Raw genomic sequence first — 23,882 nt, 5'->3', positions numbered from 1 at the left:
ACCTCTCTTAGGTTTGTTCATTTCATGTTGATATCTTCAATTCTCTAATTTTGGTGAATATTTTTGTCATTTTTGGTAAAAAGTGATATTTTCGACTTCTTGTTAAAAACCACAAGTGCAAATGCTTTGATACTACATATATAGGTACTACATGTGGACCTCTCTCAGATTTGTTCATTTCGTGATGATATCTTCAATTCTCTAATTTTGGTGAATATTTTTGTCATTTTTGGTAAAAAGTGATATTTTCGACTTCTTGTTAAAAACCGCAAGTGCAAATGCTTGGATATTACATATATAGGTACTACATGTGGACCTCTCTCAGATTTGTTCATTTTGTAATGATATCTTTAATTCTCTAATTTTGGTTAATGTTTTTGTCGTTTTTGGTAAAAAGTGATATTTTTGACTTCTTGTTAAAAACCGCAAGTCCAATTGCTTTGATACTACATATATAGTACTACATGTGGACCTCTCTCAGATTTGTTCATTTCGTGATGATATCTTCAATTCTCTAATTTTGGTGAATATTTTTATCATTTTTGGTAAAAAGTGATATTTTCGACTTCTTGTTAAAAACCGCAAGTGCAAATGCTTTGATATTACATATATAGGTACTACATGTGGACCTCTCTCAGATTTGTTCATTTTGTAATGATATCTTTAATTCTCTAATTTTGGTGAATATTTTTGTCATTTTTGGTAAAAAGTGATATTTTCGACTTCTTGTTAAAAACCGCAATTGCAAATGCTTTGATACTACATATATAGGTACTACATGTGGACCTCTCTCAGATTTGTTCATTTCGTGATGATATCTTCAATTCTCTAATTTTGGTGAATATTTTTGTAATTTTTGGTAAAAAGTGATATTTTCGACTTCTTGTTAAAAACCAATAGTTCAATTGCTTTGATATTACATATATAGATACTACATGTAGACCTTTCTCAGATTTGTTCATTTTGTGATGATATCTTCAGTTCTCTAATTTTGGTGAATATTTTTGTCATTGTTGGTAAAAAGTGATATTTTCGACTTCTTGTTGAAAACTGTAAGTCCGATTGCTTTGATATTACATATATAGGTACTACATGTGGACCTCTCTCAGATTTGTTCGTTTTGTGATGATATCTTCAATTCTCTAATTAATTTATTTTGGTGAATATTTTTGTAATTTTTTGGTAAAAAGTGATATTTTCGACTTCTTGTTAAAAACTGTAAGTCCGATTGCTTTGATACTATTCATATTGTTCATTTTCTAATGATGTCTTCAGTTCTTTAATTGAAATGTGCATTGCTAACAGCGGAGCTATCTCAGCCGATAGGCTGCTTGTTTTTTAATTCGACTGATTATTCAAGTACAGCAAATGTTCTTTGTGCACAGATAGTCAGCATACGTGCTTATTGTTTGTGTGTACATGTATAAACTGTGTGAAGTAAAATAAACATGTCAAGTAATTTCTGGCGACAAGACAACTTGTGAGAATCCGAATTCAAGTCGGGTATATTCACAGTGCCATCTAGAGTGACGTGGTCTACGCTGCTGTATTCAGTTTTAGGACCTGACGTCTTTATTAGCGAGCCGACACTCTCCTAAATTTGTTATACCAGTTGCCTTAATATTTACAGTTCGTTCAAGCTTGCAGTTTGTATCATGGGTGACATAAAAATAAATGGGCCAGGCAACAACGTTTCTATTTGTGACAACAGGCATTTTCAAATGAATAATTACTACAGAAATGACACACATTGAAACATGGTCTTCCAAATTACAAAACGATGCAGTCTACGGTCATGGCAGTAACTTTTTAAAATAAATGTTAAAATATTATACGTATTAGATACTCTGAGTAAGCAGGTGAAAATCTCCCTCTGCATTTCAAAATAGAGTTTTATCATCTCTTCTGAACTATAAAATTGCTGCTTGAACATATTTTTACAAATGCTCAAATGCATATTCAGTTTATTTGTATTATTGCGAACTGGAACATTGTTGCCTGGCCCATTTATTTTGACTTCTATTACAATACAAACTGCAAGCTCAAGTGAAAGGGGCTGTAGCTAGTTCATGTAGCTGAAATGAGCTCATGTGGACTAGATTACGTGTACCGCTAATTACGGCTCATTACGGGTGTTGTACTCGGGCAAAAAAAACAAACAAGTTACTGACTTGTAAACATCTAAACCGTTTACATATTTCATGCAAAAATTACGGTTTGTCGTGCCTTATTTTTGTTGTGCATTTTTTATTAGATACTATTATCATCGTTCAATTCCTTTCTAGTTCATGGTATCCAAACTGACCAGAGGGTAAATTTGCGGAGACAAATGGCAATTTCACATTTCCACTTGCGTTCGCAAATGAATTGAACCGCTTGGGAAATCCCATTTCTGCATCAAACCTGAGACTGCTTAAAATTATCAATTTCGTAAAAAAAGACGCGTCAGAGATGAATGTCATATATTGGACTACTTAGTAGGGCCACTCATTACTATTACGTGTGATCTCAGGAATATAATACCGTCCCTTCCTGATGAAACAAACATCTCGTTATCTGGGAAATGTGTACAAATTATTTATTTCTAACAAAAATTAAATGTTTTTCTATTTGTAATAATTCAGATTGCAGTGCAGTTTGTCGGTGAAACGTATGGCAGTCTGCAGACTCCACGCCACTTTCAGGGTCCTTTTGTAATTCAAACTATGAATACAATGGCTGTGCGGAACGCTGTGAATTACATCCTGTCACAACGTTTTTTTCCTCAGATAATTCACCAAATGAAACGTTTGACTTTTATTATACTGTGTCAAATCTTTCCGCTTCATGTTTGGTATAATCTTTTGTTGAGCTCCATGGTTACAATGTAACAGCAATGTTTCGCGAATCCACATCTACCATTGGTTGACAGTCAGCATAACTTTGACGTTTCACACGACGTTTCAAAACTGTTTTCTATTTTCCACTGCAGCAATGCTCAAAAATATAAATCAGTCTTTTGTTTTATGTGTTACTGTGAACTCTCAGTCAACTGTTTTTGTGGCATTGCAAACTCTCAATCGTTGGTTTTTTGCTATTGCGAACTCGCAGTGATGCTCACAATGGCTGTTTTACCGTACATTTACATACCTCAACAATTTTGAACATTTTCACGTACTCGTCAAAATGAGATGTATTTTTTTTTCCAAACAGATATTGAGGTTAATTTATGAAATCATTTTTAATCAAAAATTTTAAAATAACCCTAAAACTGCGGCATATGTTAATCTAAAATGAAATTCGCTAGTTAAAAAGTTATCTTTTTTCAGTTAATTAATTAGAGAGCAAAAACTCTGACATACTAAAGATATTATTTGTGGTATTGGTACTAATTTCTGATCACCGAGATCCTCCAGAAGTGAAATTGAGCACTTTTTGTTTTCTTTGAACCAATATGGCCACCACACCATGTGACCAATCAAAATGCTAGGTCAGGTGAACAGTTCAAATTGGTCCAATCCGCAGATTTCAGCAGTTTTTTCAAACAAGCTCAGTAAAAGTGGAAAAATATAGCTACATAGAAGCAATTATCAGATCCCATGGTTTTAAGCTGTAGTTGATCAGTAGAAAATGCAAAAAAGTGACAGTTGTACATTTATTATTATTTAGGTAAATGGTGACATTCCTATTGACAGAGCTTATTCTCAAAATGGCTATCTTACAATATCTTACCTACACAAAGAGGATCATGGGAAATATGAATGTCTGGCGGAGAATGTTGTAGCTACTGTTGCTACAAGTACAAATCTTATTATAGAAAGTAAGTACAAAGAGGAGATTGGAGATTTAAACTGGCCAGTGATTTTGTGTTCAATGTGTTTTCAAGAGTTGGGTGTTGCTATTAGTAAATGGTTTTTACTCTTGTAGGTACAACACCACATGCACCTACGAATATCACAGTCTTGTCAAGTTCATACGCAGTTTTAGTCTCATGGTTACCAGCATACAATGGTGGACTATCTCAATACTATATTATATGGTAAGACCTCACATTGGTATGTGTAGATTTCATTACCTGTCTCACTATTATATGGTAAGACATCACATTGGTATGCATAGATTTCATTACTTGTCTCACTATATTATATGGTAAGACATCACATTGGTATGCATAGATTTCATTACTTGTCTCACTATATTATATGGTAAGACATCACATTGGTATGCATAGATTTCATTACTTGTCTCACTATATTATATGGTAAGACATCACATTGGTATGCATAGATTTCATTACTTGTCTCACTATATTATATAGTAAGACATCACATTGGTATGCATAGATTTCATTACTTGTCTCACTATATTATATAGTAAGACATCACATTGGTATGCATAGATTTCATTACTTGTCTCACTATATTATATGGTAAGACATCACATTGGTATGCATAGATTTCATTACTTGTCTCACTATATTATATGGTAAGACATCACATTGGTATGCATAGATTTCATTACTTGTCTCACTATATTATATGGTAAGACATCACATTGGTATGCATAGATTTCATTACTTGTCTCACTATATTATATGGTAAGACATCACATTGGTATGCACAGATTTCATTACTTGTCTCACTATATTATATGGTAAGACATCACATTGGTATGCATAGATTTCATTACTTGTCTCACTATATTATATGGTAAGACATCACATTGGTATGCACAGATTTCATTACTTGTCTCACTATATTATATGGTAAGACATCACATTGGTATGCACAGATTTCATTACTTGTCTCACTATATTATATGGTAAGACATCACATTGGTATGCACAGATTTCATTACTTGTCTCACTATATTATATGGTAAGACATCACATTGGTATGCACAGATTTCATTACTTGTCTCACTATATTATATGGTAAGACATCACATTGGTATGCATAGATTTCATTACTTGTCTCACTATATTATATGGTAAGACATCACATTGGTATGCATAGATTTCATTACTTGTCTCACTATATTATATGGTAAGACATCACATTGGTATGCATAGATTTCATTACTTGTCTCACTATATTATATGGTAAGACATCACATTGGTATGCATAGATTTCATTACTTGTCTCACTATATTATATGGTAAGACATCACATTGGTATGCACAGATTTCATTACTTGTCTCACTATATTATATGGTAAGACATCACATTGGTATGCACAGATTTCATTACTTGTCTCACTATATTATATGGTAAGACATCACATTGGTATGCACAGATTTCATTACTTGTCTAACTATATTATATGGTAAGACATCACATTGGTATGCACAGATTTCATTACTTGTCTCACTATATTATATGGTAAGACATCACATTGGTATGCATAGATTTCATTACTTGTCTCACTATATTATATGGTAAGACATCACATTGGTATGCACAGATTTCATTACTTGTCTCACTATATTATATGGTAAGACATCACATTGGTATGCACAGATTTCATTACTTGTCTCACTATATTATATGGTAAGACATCACATTGGTATGCACAGATTTCATTACTTGTCTCACTATATTATATGGTAAGACATCACATTGGTATGCACAGATTTCATTACTTGTCTCACTATATTATATGGTAAGACATCACATTGGTATGCATAGATTTCATTACTTGTCTCACTATATTATATGGTAAGACATCACATTGGTATGCATAGATTTCATTACTTGTCTCACTATATTATATGGTAAGACATCACATTGGTATGCATAGATTTCATTACTTGTCTCACTATATTATATGGTAAGACATCACATTGGTATGCACAGATTTCATTACTTGTCTCACTATATTATATGGTAAGACATCACATTGGTATGCACAGATTTCATTACTTGTCTCACTATATTATATGGTAAGACATCACATTGGTATGCATAGATTTCATTACTTGTCTCACTATATTATATGGTAAGACATCACATTGGTATGCATAGATTTCATTACTTGTCTCACTATATTATATGGTAAGACATCACATTGGTATGCATAGATTTCATTACTTGTCTCACTATATTATATGGTAAGACATCACATTGGTATGCACAGATTTCATTACTTGTCTCACTATATTATATGGTAAGACATCACATTGGTATGCACAGATTTCATTACTTGTCTCACTATATTATATGGTAAGACATCACATTGGTATGCATAGATTTCATTACTTGTCTCACTATATTATATGGTAAGACATCACATTGGTATGCACAGATTTCATTACTTGTCTCACTATATTATATGGTAAGACATCACATTGGTATGCATAGATTTCATTACTTGTCTCACTATATTATATGGTAAGACATCACATTGGTATGCACAGATTTCATTACTTGTCTAACTATATTATATGGTAAGACATCACATTGGTATGCACAGATTTCATTACTTGTCTCACTATATTATATGGTAAGACATCACATTGGTATGCACAGATTTCATTACTTGTCTCACTATATTATATGGTAAGACATCACATTGGTATGCATAGATTTCATTACTTGTCTAACTATATTATATGGTAAGACATCACATTGGTATGCACAGATTTCATTACTTGTCTCACTATATTATATGGTAAGACATCACATTGGTATGCATAGATTTCATTACTTGTCTCACTATATTATATGGTAAGACATCACATTGGTATGCACAGATTTCATTACTTGTCTCACTATATTATATGGTAAGACATCACATTGGTATGCACAGATTTCATTACTTGTCTCACTATATTATATGGTAAGACATCACATTGGTATGCACAGATTTCATTACTTGTCTCACTATATTATATGGTAAGACATCACATTGGTATGCACAGATTTCATTACTTGTCTCACTATATTATATGGTAAGACATCACATTGGTATGCATAGATTTCATTACTTGTCTCACTATATTATATGGTAAGACATCACATTGGTATGCATAGATTTCATTACTTGTCTCACTATATTATATGGTAAGACATCACATTGGTATGCATAGATTTCATTACTTGTCTCACTATATTATATGGTAAGACATCACATTGGTATGCACAGATTTCATTACTTGTCTCACTATATTATATGGTAAGACATCACATTGGTATGCACAGATTTCATTACTTGTCTCACTATATTATATGGTAAGACATCACATTGGTATGCATAGATTTCATTACTTGTCTCACTATATTATATGGTAAGACATCACATTGGTATGCATAGATTTCATTACTTGTCTCACTATATTATATGGTAAGACATCACATTGGTATGCACAGATTTCATTACTTGTCTCACTATATTATATGGTAAGACCTCACATTGGTATGCACAGATTTCATTACTTGTCTCACTATATTATATGGTAAGACATCACATTGGTATGCATAGATTTCATTACTTGTCTCACTATATTATATGGTAAGACATCACATTGGTATGCACAGATTTCATTACTTGTCTCACTATATTATATGGTAAGACATCACATTGGTATGCACAGATTTCATTACTTGTCTCACTATATTATATGGTAAGACATCACATTGGTATGCACAGATTTCATTACTTGTCTCACTATATTATATGGTAAGACATCACATTGGTATGCATAGATTTCATTACTTGTCTCACTATATTATATGGTAAGACATCACATTGGTATGCATAGATTTCATTACTTGTCTCACTATATTATATGGTAAGACATCACATTGGTATGCACAGATTTCATTACTTGTCTCACTATATTATATGGTAAGACATCACATTGGTATGCACAGATTTCATTACTTGTCTCACTATATTATATGGTAAGACATCACATTGGTATGCACAGATTTCATTACTTGTCTCACTATATTATATGGTAAGACATCACATTGGTATGCACAGATTTCATTACTTGTCTCACTATATTATATGGTAAGACCTCACATTGGTATGCACAGATTTCATTGTAACTTCCATTTTTAGGTACAAAAAGCTGAATCAGGGTCCTGATGAGTGGAATCAAATCCCTGTTGCCGATGAATCTGCAACCTCTGTCATTATATACAATTTAGAACCAAGTACTATGTATGAAGTCAGTGTATTATCTAAGAATTCCTTGGGAGAGAGTTTATTTAGTGAAGTCATATTTGCAACTACAAAAGGTTTGTTCATCATGTTTGGTCTTTTATTCTGACCTATCCTCAAGAAAATCAAATTGATGTACAGTCACATTCATTGTGAATTTGAATACTGGATGTACAAATGTTAGAAGAACTTAACTTCATGTGATAAATCATAATTTAAATAGTTGTGTTTATATTCATTACAGATGCAGGTCAGTATGTTGCCTTGCCAACTGAGATAACAGGTTTACTGCCAGCTCAGCCACCGCAGCATGGTCCCACAGGTATCCTAGAATCCATCCCATAATACTATCCCATGGTGTTAAATTTTAGTGGTGTTGTGAGATCAAAGTGGACAATCTAACAAGCAGCCTATCGGCTGAGATAGCTCCGCTGTTAGCAATGCACATTTCAATTAAAGAACTGAAGATATCATTAGAAAATGAACATTATGTATAGTATCAAAGCAATTCTCTAATTTTGGTGATATTACATGTATAGGTACTACATGTGGACCTCTCTCAGATTTGTTCATTTTGTAATGATATCTTTAATTCTCTAATTTTGGTGAATATTTTTGTCATTTTTGGTAAAAAGTGATATTTTCGACTTCTTGTTGAAAACCGCAAGTCCAATTGCTTTGATATTACATATATAGGTACTACATGTGGACCTCTCTCAGATTTGTTCATTTTGTAATGATATCTTTAATTCTCTAATTTTGGTGAATATTTTTGTAATTTTTGGTAAAACGTGATATTTTCGACTTCTTCTTGAAAACCGCAACTCCAATTGCTTTGATATTAAATATATAGGTACTACATGTGGATCTCTCTCAGACTTGTTCATTTCATGATGTCTTTAATTCTCTAATTTTGATGAATATTTTTGTAATTTTTGGTAAAAAGTGATATTTTCGACTTCTTGTTGAAAACCGCAAGTCCAATTGCTTTGATATTACATATATATGTACTACATGTGGACCTCTCTTAGATTTGTTCATTTTCTAATGATATCTTCTGTTCTTTAATTGCCATTTGCATTGTTAACAGCGGAGCTATCTCAGCCGACAGGCTGCTTGTTCACAAGACTAAAGTCAGATTAGACAACTGAGACATAAAACACATTTAGCATTAGTAAAGACAATTCAGACTACTTACAACCAGAGGAAACATAGACATTTTTATCCTAATATTAGAATATAATAAATTGGGAACTTGTATTGGTGGATTGAGTTAATGCATGAAAGGCTTCTCTCCTTCCTTCTTGGTGTCCATTATATAAAGAATTATGCATATAAACGAGGTGTGCATGATCTGCATGAGGAATATGGTGATTTCTAATTTGTTTCACTGTTTTTCAAGCTTACATTGAAATTCCACCAATACATTATAGGTATTGTGCTGTATTTTAATTATTGACAGAATTTATTGCCAGTTAATTTATGAGCAAAATGTTCTTTATTTAATTTTTGACTCGCATGTGCGAAACACAAAATGGGAGTCTTTGCAGTTAGTGTGTTTGTATGTGTGTGTGTGTGTGTGTGTGTGGGTGTGTGTATGTGTGTATGTGTGTCCGACTGTTCCACTGCTATCTCAAGAACCATACATCAGTTTTTGATGAAACTTGGTGCATAGATGCTCTGGGCCAATGCGCAGATTTGATTTGATGACTGTTCTACTGATATCTAAACAACCACTCATTGGATTTTGATGAAACTTGGTACATAGATGCTCTGAACTAATGCTAGGTTTTGATTAGTTTTTGGTAATAATCCGTGGATACTAATTACCTAATTTGCATAATGATTAGTCAATTTTCGGTTTTTCCACTGATATCTCAAGTATTAATCATCACATTTCAATGAAACTTGGTACATAGATGGTCATATGACACTGCACAGACCTGATAGTTTTTATGGTAGTATCAGTACATATAATTACCTAATTTGCGTAATTAATTAATTTTCAGCTTTTGATATAAGTAGTGAGCATTACATTTCAATGAACTTGGTACTGACATGCTCAAGGACTATGCAGAGATTGTTTCGGATAAATATTTGTGCATATTAATCACCTAATTTGCATAATTATTTAATTTTCAGCTTTTCCACGGGTATCTCAAGTACTAATCATCGCATTTCAATGAAACTTGGTATATAGATCCTTTAGGACTATGCAGAGACCTGATTAGTTTCAGGGTAAATAATTGTGCATATTAATTACCTAATTTGCATAATTAATTTTCAGCTTTTCTACTGATATCTAAAGTACTAATCATCACATTTCAATGAATCTAGAATTATGCAGAGACCCAATTAGTTTTTGGTAAATATTTGTGCATATTAATCACCTAATTTGCATAATTAACCAATTTCCAACTTTCACACTGATATCTCAGGTACTAATTTCCATTTTAATGAAACTTAGTACAAAGATGCTCTAAGACAATGTACAAACCTAATTAGTTTGGCGTAAAACTCTGTTCATATTATTTTCCTAATTAGCATAATAATTCATAATTTTTTGGTTATAATCACATTTCAATTAAACTTGGTACATAGAGTTTTTGTTACATTGCGCAGACCTCATTAGTTTTACAATCAAATTTGTTCATGTTAATTTTCTGATTTGCATAATTAGTTTTCAGCTAAGTAATTTCAAATTATATTTAATGTGTCTCCAATACTCTCAGCACATGGGAGTTCTTTCTAAGCTTTCTTTGATTATTTAAGTGAAGACTGCTGGTAAAATGTTGTACTGTCCACATGTTTTCATATTGATCATTTGAAGACAATGCTATGTAAATGTTTTAACTTGTACCAGATATATGTTTTGGTGTAACTGAATGTGAAAGGTACTGCGACTATGGCAATGTGAGGGGTGTGCTACTATGGCAATGTGAGGGGTGTGCAACTATGGCTATGGTGAGGGGTGTGCTACTATGGCTATGTGAGGGGTGTGCTACTATGGCTATGTGAGGCGTATGCGACTATGGCTATGTGAGGCGTATGCGACTATGGCTATGTGAGGCGTATGCGACTATGGCTATGTGAGGCGTATGCGACTGTGGCTATGTGAGGCGTATGCGACTGTGGCTATGTGAGGCGTATGCGACTGTGGCTATGTGAGGCGTATGCGACTGTGGCTATGTGAGGCGTATGCAACTGTGGCTATGTGAGGCGTATGCAACTGTGGCTATGTGAGGCGTATGCGACTGTGGCTATGTGAGGCGTATGCGACTGTGGCTATGTGAGGCGTATGCGACTGTGGCTATGTGAGGCGTATGCGACTGTGGCTATGTGAGGCGTATGCGACTGTGGCTATGTGAGGCGTATGCGACTGTGGCTATGTGAGGCGTATGCGACTGTGGCTATGTGAGGCGTATGCGACTGTGGCTATGTGAGGCGTATGCAACTGTGGCTATGTGAGGCGTATGCAACTGTGGCTATGTGAGGCGTATGCGACTGTGGCTATGTGAGGCGTATGCAACTGTGGCTATGTGAGGCGTATGCAACTGTGGCTATGTGAGGCGTATGCGACTGTGGCTATGTGAGGCGTATGCGACTGTGGCTATGTGAGGCGTATGCGACTGTGGCTATGTGAGGCGTATGCGACTGTGGCTATGTGAGGCGTATGCGACTGTGGCTATGTGAGGCGTATGCGACTGTGGCTATGTGAGGCGTATGCGACTGTGGCTATGTGAGGCGTATGCGACTGTGGCTATGTGAGGCGTATGCGACTGTGGCTATGTGAGGCGTATGCGACTGTGGCTATGTGAGGCGTATGCGACTGTGGCTATGTGAGGCGTATGCGACTGTGGCTATGTGAGGCGTATGCGACTGTGGCTATGTGAGGCGTATGCGACTGTGGCTATGTGAGGCGTATGCGACTGTGGCTATGTGAGGCGTATGCGACTGTGGCTATGTGAGGCGTATGCGACTGTGGCTATGTGAGGCGTATGCGACTGTGGCTATGTGAGGCGTATGCGACTGTGGCTATGTGAGGCGTGTGCGACTGTGTGAGGCGTGTGCGACTGTGTGAGGCGTGTGCGACTGTGGCTGTGTGAGGCGTGTGCGACTGGCTGTGTGAGGTGTGTGCGACTGTGGCTGTGCGACTGTGGCTGTGGCTATGTGCAAACAAGAGACACTGTTACTATGGCTACATATGTTGGGCTCAGAATGTCAATAACATTTTCTCCAATTGAATTTTCAACAGGTAAACGCCCTGGTCCACCACATAATGTGTTAGTAAATGAAACAAGATCTGGATTGATTTTATACTGGAGTAAGCCAGTTAATACAGCCAATGAGATAGTAGGATATGTTGTGGAGTATAAAGAAGTTGGTAAAGAGTGGGCAATCTTAGAAGACAATATAGCTGCCAGTGAGTTGATGTATACAGCACAGAATCTATTGCCTGATACACATTACTCATTTAGAATATTTGCATTGACACAGACAGCGTTCAGTGAACCCAGTGAAGTGGTCATAGCATATACTGGAGGTAGGTAAACAAAATGGTTGTTACGGTCCACTGAGGGTCGGGTCAAAGGTCATATGAGCACAATAGTACATTGTGTGTGGCATATTTGAAACTGGCTCAACACATAGCAGGTCTTACTATAAATATGTATAATGGATGTTGAAAGAAAGTAGTGTGTTAATATCATTAGTTACCGTAATAAGACCATCAGTTGGATTACTTTATCTGAACTGACAAATTAAGGTAGTCAGAAATAATCTAATTATTAGAATTGATGCCATTTTAATCACTTGTAGAATATGTCCCTCTGATTTATTGGATGAGTTTGCACACAAGATATTCAAATACTTAAAGGTTAAAAAAAAAACAGAATTACTACAATATCTAGGAACAATGAATTTAGTTTGGAAAACAAATCTAATGCAAATCCTCTTTGAAATTAGCATTTTATCTTTGAGTGGGTTAGCAATCCCTGGCAGTGATCAGTCTGTTTTGACTCGTATGGGACTTGTCAGGACCTTTTGGCCAATAAGAACTAGGATTCTATATTGCCACTTACTATTTATCCAATCAGAGGACTCATATTATCAACATTCATAATGGCTGAGTTTACATGATGTTTTGTAGTCTTGATTATCAAGTTCTTTGGAATTGATAATGTTAAAAAATTTACTGGCAAGCTTTTCAATCTAACCATCAATGTCATCTTTGCATGCATAGTTTCTGATTTCTTGTTGTGAAAACGTGTCTTGACTGACTGGAACAACATCAACTCCAAACACAACAAGTTTTCTTGCATGTAAACTCTTAAGAACTAACGACATAAATACAAAATCCATAACTCTTATAGCTGAATCTGTTAGGTGCAGTATGTACATTACTGAACACTTCAGAAATCATAGACTGTAACAATGTCTTCTCCTTTTTCCACAGATATACCTGTATATTATGGTCGTACTGGTTTCCCTACACCAATCACAGCAGCCATTGTCGGTGCTTTGTGTTTTCTGATTGTCATATCCTTACTATTTTCACTGGGTGTTTATAGAGTTCATAAAAAGAGAAAAGAAAAGAAACGTGTAACATTTGGTGAGTAATATTGCACCAGTTTTGGTAAAATTTTGTGTGGAGGAAATTCAGGAATATTCAGGAAAGCTTAGGTCAATAATATTTGTATTATCTGAATAAAAAACACAACATAAATTAAACAATGGATAACAGCGTTTTGTTATTTGGAATTATTATCACAACTGTTCATGTGCAATAAAGATAATGGTGTCAATGTGTTTTATTCAACATCACATTACTGCATTTTGACAAATCAACTTTATGATATGTGAGAAATGTTTTAATCTTATTTGTTTACTTATCATTTGAATATGGCCTGCACAATGCAGGGTGCTTTAATTTACCCTTAATATTCATGTCAATTTACCCAGATGTTTAGTACTTGTATTGTTATTCCAATATATCTCCTGCTGCTAAATATTTATATTGTTTTTTTATAAATCATGTTATGTTTATTTGTGTAGAAACTGGAAAGCCATCCACAAGACCACTGACTACTACAAAGTAAGTACAACAGCATTTTACCTACATTATATATACAGGTACTCATAATATAGATAACAGTAATGATAATGTTACAAGATGTCTTATTGGTCAATACAGTAATGATAATATTACAAGATGTCTTATTGGTCAATACAGTAATTTTAATGTAACAAGATGTCTTATTGGTCAATACAGTCATAATGTTACAAGATGTCTTATTGGTCAATACAGTAATTTTAATGTTACAAGATGTCTTATTGGTCAATACAGTAATTATAATGTTACAATATGTCTTATTGGTCAATACAGTAATTATAATGTTACAAGATGTCTTATTGGTCAATACAGTAATTCTAATGTTACAAGATGTCTTATTGGTCAATACAATAATTCTAATGTTACAAGATTGGTCAATACAGTAATTCTAATGTTACAAGATGTCTTATTGGTCAATACAGTAATTCTAATGTTACAAAATGTCTTATTGGTCAATACAGTAATTCTAATATTACAAGATGTCTTATTGGTCAATACAGTAATTCTAATGTTACAGGATGTCTTATTGGTCAATACAGTAATTCTAATGTTACAAGATGTCTTATTGTTCAATACAATAATTCTAATGTTACAAGAAGTCTTATTGTTCAATACAATAATTCTAATGTTACAAGATGTCTTATTGGTCAATACAATAATTCTAATGTTACAAGATGTCTTATTGGTCAATACAATAATTCTAATGTTACAAGATTGGTCAATACAGTAATTCTAATATTACAAGATGTCTTATTGGTCAATACAGTAATTCTAATGTTACAAGATGTCTTATTGGTCAATACAGTAATTCTAATGTTACAAGATATCTTATTGGTCAATACAGTAATGATAATGTTACAAGATGTCTTATTGGTCAATACAGTAATTCTAATATTACAAGATGTCTTATTGGTCAATACACTAATTCTAATGTTACAAGATGTCTTATTGGTCAATACACTAATTCTAATGTTACAAGATGTCTTATTGTTCAATACAATAATTCTAATGTTACAAGATGTCTTATTGGTCAATACAGTAATTCTAATGTCACAAGATGTCTTATTGTTCAATACAATAATTCTAATGTTACAAGATGTCTTATTGGTCAATACAATAATTCTAATGTTACAAGATGTCTTATTGGTCAATACAGTAATTCTAATGTTACAAGATGTCTTATTGGTCAATACAGTAATTCTAATGTTACAAGATGTCTTATTGGTCAATACAGTAATTCTAATGTTACAAGATGTCTTATTGGTCAATACAGTAATTCTAATGTTACAAGATGTCTTATTGGTCAATACAATAATTCTAATGTTACAAGATGTCTTATTGGTCAATACAATATTTCTAATGTTACAAGATTGGTCAATACAGTAATTCTAATATTACAAGATGTCTTATTGGTCAATACAGTAATTCTAATGTTTTATTGGCATTTTCAAATTTTAAAAACCATTAAAACCATCATTTCCAGCATAAAACATCCAGTACATATTTGTTGTGTGCAAGTTGCAAACTGTATGTGTTGATATGAAGACATCTTGTCACAGAAACCAACAATATATATTTGGGTCCACCTAAATATTCCACATTGAATGTGACAATTTCAAAAAAATGTTTGTTTTATTGCAAACTAAATTTTACTGAATACATGTAAATGAATAAAGATGTATAAATTAGTAAATTTTTATAAAAAAACTCTTTCAAATTACAGGGACTATGACATTCATGTCTTGTTTTATTTTTTCAGACCAAAATCTCAAAGTTCAGCAGAAAATAAGCATCAAACCCGTCCCAAACTGCCAGAACTGAAGCCAGTCTTAGTCCCATTTTTTGCAAGGTTAAAAAGAAGTTACAGTCGCCGCAAAAAAGCCAAACCAAATGAGAAAATGACTTCAAATAAAGGTGTTACTGTGAGTGAATCTTTATTTGCCAGAAAATCTAAAGTACCTGTGTATAAAGTAGAGGTTGATTATTCAAGTCCTATCAGTCAGATTAGTCGTACTATTGATGGTAAGTTTGTATTGGGTCAAGACACACCAACTATGTGTGCGACCAGCAGTGAAGAATCTACATACACTACCACTGATAGTGAAACAACGGTTGATTCCACTCAAGAAATTGTATATCGTCGTGGTTTATGTACAAGTAGTCCTGAAGACGTAATTTATAAGAAACCCTTTATTGTGCCGAATGTGAGAAATGTGAATCCCTGTGATGAACCACGACATCATTCTGGTATCAGTATCAAGGATATTTGGAAAGCAAAAGCTGAATTTGACAAGTTAAATCAACTATTTGAAACAAATCATTCTGATCTGAAACAAAGTCCCAAGAAAACAGATTCCCTTCCTCAGTTTTCTCGGCCAAGTGAAATATTAAGTGGCGAGACACAAGGACGAGCAAGAAGGCCTCAGACAGCAGATAACTGGAGACCTAATCATTCAGCCATGCAACTGTTGTCAAGGAGACCATCACAAAGAACACCGATTTATTCTACAGCTAGCACCCCTTCTACATTACGAGACATCAGTTCCATATCAGGAACTCCACAACGGACAGTGAGTGTTGAAATACACAGAAGCAATGAAGAACCAATGGATAAGGGTGAATATGTCAGTATATGCCCACCACAACGATTGGAAGAAAACTTATTAAGTACACCACGTAGAAGGGGAGAAGAAACCCCCATTGCACCAATCAAACCAATGAGATATAATATAACTCCAGTAGATTCCTTAGAAACTCTTGTAGCAGATCATAATTCAACCACAAATCAACAAACAATTAAAGATTCTGACATTACTTTAACCAATCTACAAGACACTTCATCAAAGTTACAAATAATTCGTGATATGCTTCCTAAAATTGGAGATTGCTCTTCTCAGAATCGTAATAGTATTACATCTATGAGTAGTGGAAGGGGAAGCCGCACAACCACGCTGTCCAGATCATCGCGCGGTGGATCATTTAAACAACAAGAATCGTCTTCACCAGGTGTGAGCAGTGGAATTGGTAGTCGTACTGCATCACACAGTACTATGTCATCACATCAACGATCTGCATCAATACCTAGTGATCAAATAAGCTTAGACTCTCCATTCTCAGATAGTCTAACTATTTTTAGTTTGCAAAAAGATGGTTCAATTGATGAAAATTATGAATTTGATAAGCCACCAGAATCTGAACTCCTACATGCATTGAAACAAATTCAATGTAAATCATCAACCATGAAACCCCATTCCTTGAAAGATGTGAAATCAAGCAGTGACTTGATGCCAAGACCCAGGTCATCCCCACAATATGAAGATAATGAGGCAAGATGCGCTAAACTAAAAGAGGAATTTTTAGAATTCCAAAAACAACAACAAACAGGTGGCTTGACTTCACAAAAGAAAATCGGGAAACACTATGAACAGACAACAATGGTTTAAATAAACTCTTGCAACTAGAGCATTGTTTGGTGAACTTTTGCAATGGCCATGATGGGTAATACTATATAACAATTGACAAATGTTTGAGCCAATTGTAAAACAGGGAGATAACATTTTGTAAGATTGATATAGCAAATTGTACATACCACTACACTAAATATATTAAGCAATAAGTTTTCCAGATATTTAATTTACTTGTATAGGGATGATGCCAGGTTAATTCATGATTTGAATATTCTTGTTATAGCATCACCAATTCAATGACCAGTGCTTCAACTTGTAAGAGGAGAGTTCAGTGTGCCTTAACTTTGGTAGCTCACACGAGATACCAGAATAGTGTGAAGTAGGCAAGAGGTTTACTGTGCCTTAACTTAAGGGTAGGGTCTCTCATCCTCGTAGCCCAGTGTTAGGGGAATGAACCATAATGTGTGGGGACCAGAATAGGACCTAAACAAACAGGTATAAACTTCTATTATTGTGATAAGATAGTAAGTACTGTATGTATATATTGCATGATAAATATTATATTTTATATATTTAAAGCAAATATTTTACTGTAAAGTGTGTGGTTCACTGCCAACTCAATAACTTGTGGTTGGACCAAGCTGCATGTTTTATTTTATTTTATTTTATTTTTAATAGCTTTACATATTGTTTTATGCAAATTAGCTTAAACATACAAGATACATGTATGGAATTGTGGAATGGAGTATTTTTTGGATTGGATGCTTTTTGTTTTAAGCCACAAGTACAATTGCTTGTAAGCCCAGTTTAACTTGATATCCGTTTGATCCAATAGTGTGCAACCCAGAGTATTGTTCATCAGTTCAACACAATTGTCTATAACATAATGTAATGGTTTATGTGAATACATAGCTAAAGTGTACTCTCCTTGCATGTCAACCTTAAAATCAGTCGCACATTGGAGTTTTAATTTCAATGAATCCTTTTATTTCCAGCAATAAAATTATAAGTTACAAACTGAAAAACTGTGTTGTATGATGACATGTGAACTTAAAAAATTTAGAATCATAAAATGACATAATTCCTGTTGTATATTCATTTGAGTAAACAAAGGGGAGAAAGAAAATGTCATCAAAGCAATAGGAACTGAACAATAAGTCCATACAATCAGGTTAGCGGTCAAAAATAAACTTAATATCCTGCAGTAGACTAATCTGATATGAACTAATCTCAATGTTTCTCATATGAAACCATACAGCTGACCTTAAAATGTCAGATGTATAGGTCCATTGTCAACGAAGCTAAACATTGATATGCACATGAAATCATAGTATTGTTTTTTTGTCAAAGAATTGGTTGAATTTCTTTAAAGCCCAAAATAAAACACTTGCAACAGTATTTAGTACCGTAAAATCTGTATTAGAAGCCGCATCCCTAATAGAAGCCGCACCCATTCTTTTTGAACAATTGAGAACCAAAATTCACAATTTGTCATATGTGTAGATGCTCTAATAGAAGCCACACCCCCTCGGTTGAATTGTACCATTTTAATAGAAGCCGCAGCTTCTAATAGAGATTTTATAGTAGTATGATATTCATGTTTGCCTGAACATGTATGAAAAAACATTGCTTTTCAGGGTAAAAATGGTTTATAAAATGTCAGTTATGTAACTAAGACAATGTAGCAATCACACAATGAAAGTATGGCTGGTTTACTATTAGCATAAAGATTTACAAGAATGAATGTTAGGACAGAACAATTGGTCACATGACCAAGAGTGGTATAAAATATGCAGAAACTTTGGCTAATCTTCAATAAGTTGAAGCATTTTTTTTTACCAAAAATAAAGAATTTAACACTTCATTAAGGTACATTTGAATATGAATATTCACTTTATATACATTAATATGCATGTCTTAAGACATTCATGTAATATGATAATTAGTACTTGAGATATCAGTCGAAATTTGATAAATCATTATACATGGGATTTGCATCTAAAAATAATCAGGTCTGTGCATTGTCCCAGAGCATCTATGTACCAAGTTTCATCAAAATCCAATGAGTGGTTCTTTGAGATATCAGTGGAACAGACACACACACACTGGCTAACTGCAAAGACTCCCATTGTGTGCTTTGCACATGGGAGTCGTAAAGAAGAGCATACTGATGAAGCATTATGACAAAAAGATGAAAATTAGCTAAATTATATGGACAACCCAAACTAATGAGATTTGTGCATTGTCCCAGAGATATGTGAATGGTTTTCGAGATGTTGGGAAAAGCTAAAAATTGGTAAAATATCATGCAATGCATGGGTTTTTACCAACAACTTCAGTAGTTCTTAAGATATTGGCAGACAGACCATATAGACTCCCATTGTGTGCATTACACACAGGAGTAAAACAAAATGTAACGTTTATTGCACTCAATTACTCCTTAAGGTTTTGGGAGAGGTAATGTTTTCAGATTTGAATCGCATTCTTCACTAATTTGCAAAGTTTGATATCTGCTCCAGATGAATGAAGCCCACTTTTCACTGAATGTGAACAGGGAAAATCAAGTAGAAAGCCAATTTAAAAGTAAATTTTGTCTGTCAATGTCGGCTTCTTGGCTCTAAGAACAGCAACTCAAAAAAGATGCAAGTAACATTGTGATTTCTGTATTAATTTTCATGGTTGTGAGGGACAACAACCAACCTTGATCTCTATATACTGTGAAATATTTTATTTTAGCTGGAATAAATTGTTGGCTAAAATGACTCTTTGGGTGTTTCATATGGAATTTATTTTCACTGATTTTTGACAAGTTTAATGTAAAATATAGGAAAAAAGGTATATTCGCTGGATTTTATTTTCACCGAATCATTCCTGAAGCGAAAATAAAGCATTCTACAGTACATGAGAGTCCAAAATGTTCTGAATATTGTACATGGATTGTTCTCACTTGGTGCAGTGCATCTTTTAAATCATGGCTTTACTTCTCTTTTTATCTGACATAATTTTCCTATTATGGTTAGCCCTAGATGCTTTGTGTTTATCCTTGTCATGTCTCTTTCGTTCAGTTTGAGCACTTTGACCTTTGCCTTTAGGTTGACCTTTTAGAATATCTTTATTACGACTTTCATATTTTGACCTTCTAGTAGCTTCCTGTCTTGCCCTTACTTCAGCAGGATTTGGTATGAACATGTCTAATGGTTTTGTTTTGACTTCCTCTTCAGAACTCTAATAAAATGAAAGAATACATTACTCGGCAAATACAACACTGAAACACTTTGATGAGACAAGACTCTGTGTTAATTTATGCAAGCCCTGGTTACACAGATGAATGCACAAAAAATACTGGCTAAAATTTTAGTGGGACAGTCCTTACCAAAAATGGACAATAACAATGGAGACCTCATAATCATGTTCTTCAAATAATACTTGTACTAATCTCAATGTTTCTCATAACCTAAATTGTACAAGAGTTCCTAAACAAGAAATCTGTCGGCTGATATAGTTTCACTGTTTCAGAAGCATAGTAGACGAGAATTATCCAATCAATCAGCCAATTTGAAAATAACGATACTGGATATTAACTAAAATAAGAAAATTTTAATTATTGATACTAAATGAATCAATCTGAAAGAGGATGAGGTCTACCCAAGGTATACCGGTATATACTTGCAAGCAATTGTCTGGAAGAAGTGAAAAATGGTAAAAATTTATGTGGCAGGTGTCTATGACAATGAATAATGACTGGCTCTGCTCGACAAAGTCAACACCATATCTTGAAAGTTACTTTTAGTTGAAATTTCATAGATTTAAAATTGTTTAATTCACTATAATAACAAAATAAATGTTCACGATGATGACAAATAATTTTTATCTATGATAAAGACAAAATTAAAATAGTCGCTGGTATGAGAAAGGATACTTGTTAGTTTGAAACAGAAGGGGAAATCATGTGTGTGTGCCCCCATGTTTGAATGGAGTGTATTTCCCCCCATTACAGGGTCACATCCATTGTACATTTCTGTATTGTTTTACATTGCTGCTCTACCCATAGATATTAAGATATGAATTGAAACTGTATGACTAAATACGGTTATAAACTCACTGGATTGATACCTCCCACCTTTTTCTATATACCCTGGTATACCAATAACATTTATTTGTTCTAGCAGCTTTCTAAAATTTTAGAATTAATTTAATATATTCATGGTATATTATCCTAGAATTACTTGTAATATCTATTGATACAATGTACTATACATACCTCACTAGCCCCTGATGCGTCCTTAGCACTAACAGTTAGTATTCTTGGAGTTGTAAAAGGCCTGAATTAAAAAACAAAAAATATACAATACTACAACTGTAACCAGAATGTGTTACAGCAGAATTAGTAGTTGGACAGTCAGTTGAGTTGACCATCCCAACAAAAAGTAAATCTTGCACAATATGTGCCTGAAAAGTAAACAGTGATCAGTACAAGGTTTTAGCAAGACATTTTGTTAACTTTCCCAACAATTTATAGAATTGCTTGCACCAGACAATCTCCTTAAGCTGACTACTCACTTAGGGTAATGGCATTTCATTGTTTTTTTCAAATCACCTAAGCCAGGTATACATTCTCAGTTATGATCACATATAAGTGGGTGTGTTTGCCTTTCAGTGGGGGGGGGGGGGGTAAGCTAGCTGCTAATTCACAGTCATGACATGACAGTTAGTGAGGAGGACCCCCCAGTAAGCATGCATACAGCAAGTTTAAGAGAATCATAAAACATAAAATTAGTCTACAAAACAAAAAACAGACACATTATCTGATATTCAACTACACATGCTGGTAGCAAAAAATATTAAATTAGCTCTAAAATCTGATGTAGAATGTTTTAACATAAAGCCATACATACCTTCTCGTTGTGAGTTCATCAGCTGAGTCATTGTCATTAGCACCAATATCATTATCATCATATGTATCATCATATTCATCATCATATACATCATTATATTCAGCATAGTGAGACTTAATGTCACGCAATTCACTTTTGTTTTCAAACATTTCAATGTAGTCTTTGCTCCTGGCAAACATGTAATGATGGTGATATATAAAGCAATATCTGGTAATGCAGCAATACAATGGGAGGTGACTGACAGTAAACAATATAGATACACAAGAATGCTGACTTGATGACATCACAATGTATGTGTAATGACATCTCGCATATAATAATAAAGATAATGAAAACTTACTTTTTTCCTTTGTGAATTTTGGTTGTATCAATCGTATCTCTATTGAATACATCAAATTCATCATTATCATAGACACTTTGACGTTGAGATAACAGAGTTTCATCTTCTTTTGTTTCCACCCTGTACATATTTAACACCATCAATATTTTAGAAATTTATCACACTGACAACTTATCAAACCCATGTTTCATCACGCTGACAACTTATCAAACCCATGATTCATCACACTGACAACTTATCAAACCCATGTTTCATCACACTGACAACTTATCAAACCCATGATTCATCACACTGACAACTTATCAAACCCATGATTCATCACACTGACAACTTATCAAACCCATGATTCATCACACTGACAACTTATCAAACCCATGTTTCATCACACTGACAACTTATCAAACCCATGATTCATCACACTGACAACTTATCAAACCCATGATTCATCACACTGACAACTTATCAAACCCGTGTTTCATCACACTGACAACTTATCAAACCCGTGATTCATCACACTGACAACTTATCAAACCCATGATTCATCACACTGACAACTTATCAAACCCATGATTCATCACACTGACAACTTATCAAACCCATGTTTCATCACACTGACAACTTATCAAACCCATGATTCATCACACTGACAACTTATCAAACCCATGATTCATCACACTGACAACTTATCAAACCCATGATTCATCACACTGACAACTTATCAAACCCATGTTTCATCACACTGACAACTTATCAAACCCGTGATTCATCACACTGACAACTTATCAAACCCATGATTCATCACACTGACAACTTATCAAACCCATGTTTCATCACACTGACAACTTATCAAACCCATGTTTCATCACACTGACAACTTTCAAACCCATGTTTCATCACACTGACAACTTATCAAACCCATGTTTCATCACACTGACAACTTATCCAACCCATGTTTCATCACACTGACAACTTATCAAACCCAT

The 23,882-nt window shown here is 34.1% G+C and overlaps 2 protein-coding genes across 2 annotated transcripts in view; one reads left to right on the top strand and one right to left on the bottom strand.

Annotated features, from left to right (window-relative positions):
* The window catches only part of LOC102810268 (protein turtle homolog B-like), a 73,625-nt gene extending 54,936 nt beyond the window's left edge, over positions 1–18,689 (top strand). The window contains exons 7-14 of the mRNA XM_085499035.1: positions 3,649–3,799; positions 3,907–4,018; positions 8,044–8,222; positions 8,390–8,467; positions 12,401–12,688; positions 13,601–13,756; positions 14,200–14,239; positions 16,017–18,689. Of these exons, the coding sequence (XP_085355161.1) occupies positions 3,649–3,799; positions 3,907–4,018; positions 8,044–8,222; positions 8,390–8,467; positions 12,401–12,688; positions 13,601–13,756; positions 14,200–14,239; positions 16,017–17,700 (2,688 nt within the window). The 3' untranslated portion in view covers positions 17,701–18,689. The remainder of the gene's footprint in view (positions 1–3,648; positions 3,800–3,906; positions 4,019–8,043; positions 8,223–8,389; positions 8,468–12,400; positions 12,689–13,600; positions 13,757–14,199; positions 14,240–16,016) is intronic.
* Positions 18,629–23,882, bottom strand: part of LOC144360400 (activating signal cointegrator 1 complex subunit 2-like) — a 275,599-nt gene continuing 270,345 nt past the window's right edge. Inside the window, exons 14-17 of the mRNA XM_085499036.1 lie at positions 22,900–23,019; positions 22,560–22,727; positions 21,926–21,986; positions 18,629–20,889 (exon numbers count right to left, since the gene is read on the bottom strand). Of these exons, the coding sequence (XP_085355162.1) occupies positions 20,629–20,889; positions 21,926–21,986; positions 22,560–22,727; positions 22,900–23,019 (610 nt within the window). The 3' untranslated portion in view covers positions 18,629–20,628. The remainder of the gene's footprint in view (positions 20,890–21,925; positions 21,987–22,559; positions 22,728–22,899; positions 23,020–23,882) is intronic.

The sequence above is a fragment of the Saccoglossus kowalevskii genome, chromosome 5 (assembly GCF_978046115.1).
Source record: "Saccoglossus kowalevskii chromosome 5, keSacKowa6.1, whole genome shotgun sequence".
In the NCBI taxonomy this organism is placed as follows: domain Eukaryota; kingdom Metazoa; phylum Hemichordata; class Enteropneusta; family Harrimaniidae; genus Saccoglossus; species Saccoglossus kowalevskii.
This window is presented reverse-complemented; position numbering and strand designations above follow the sequence as displayed.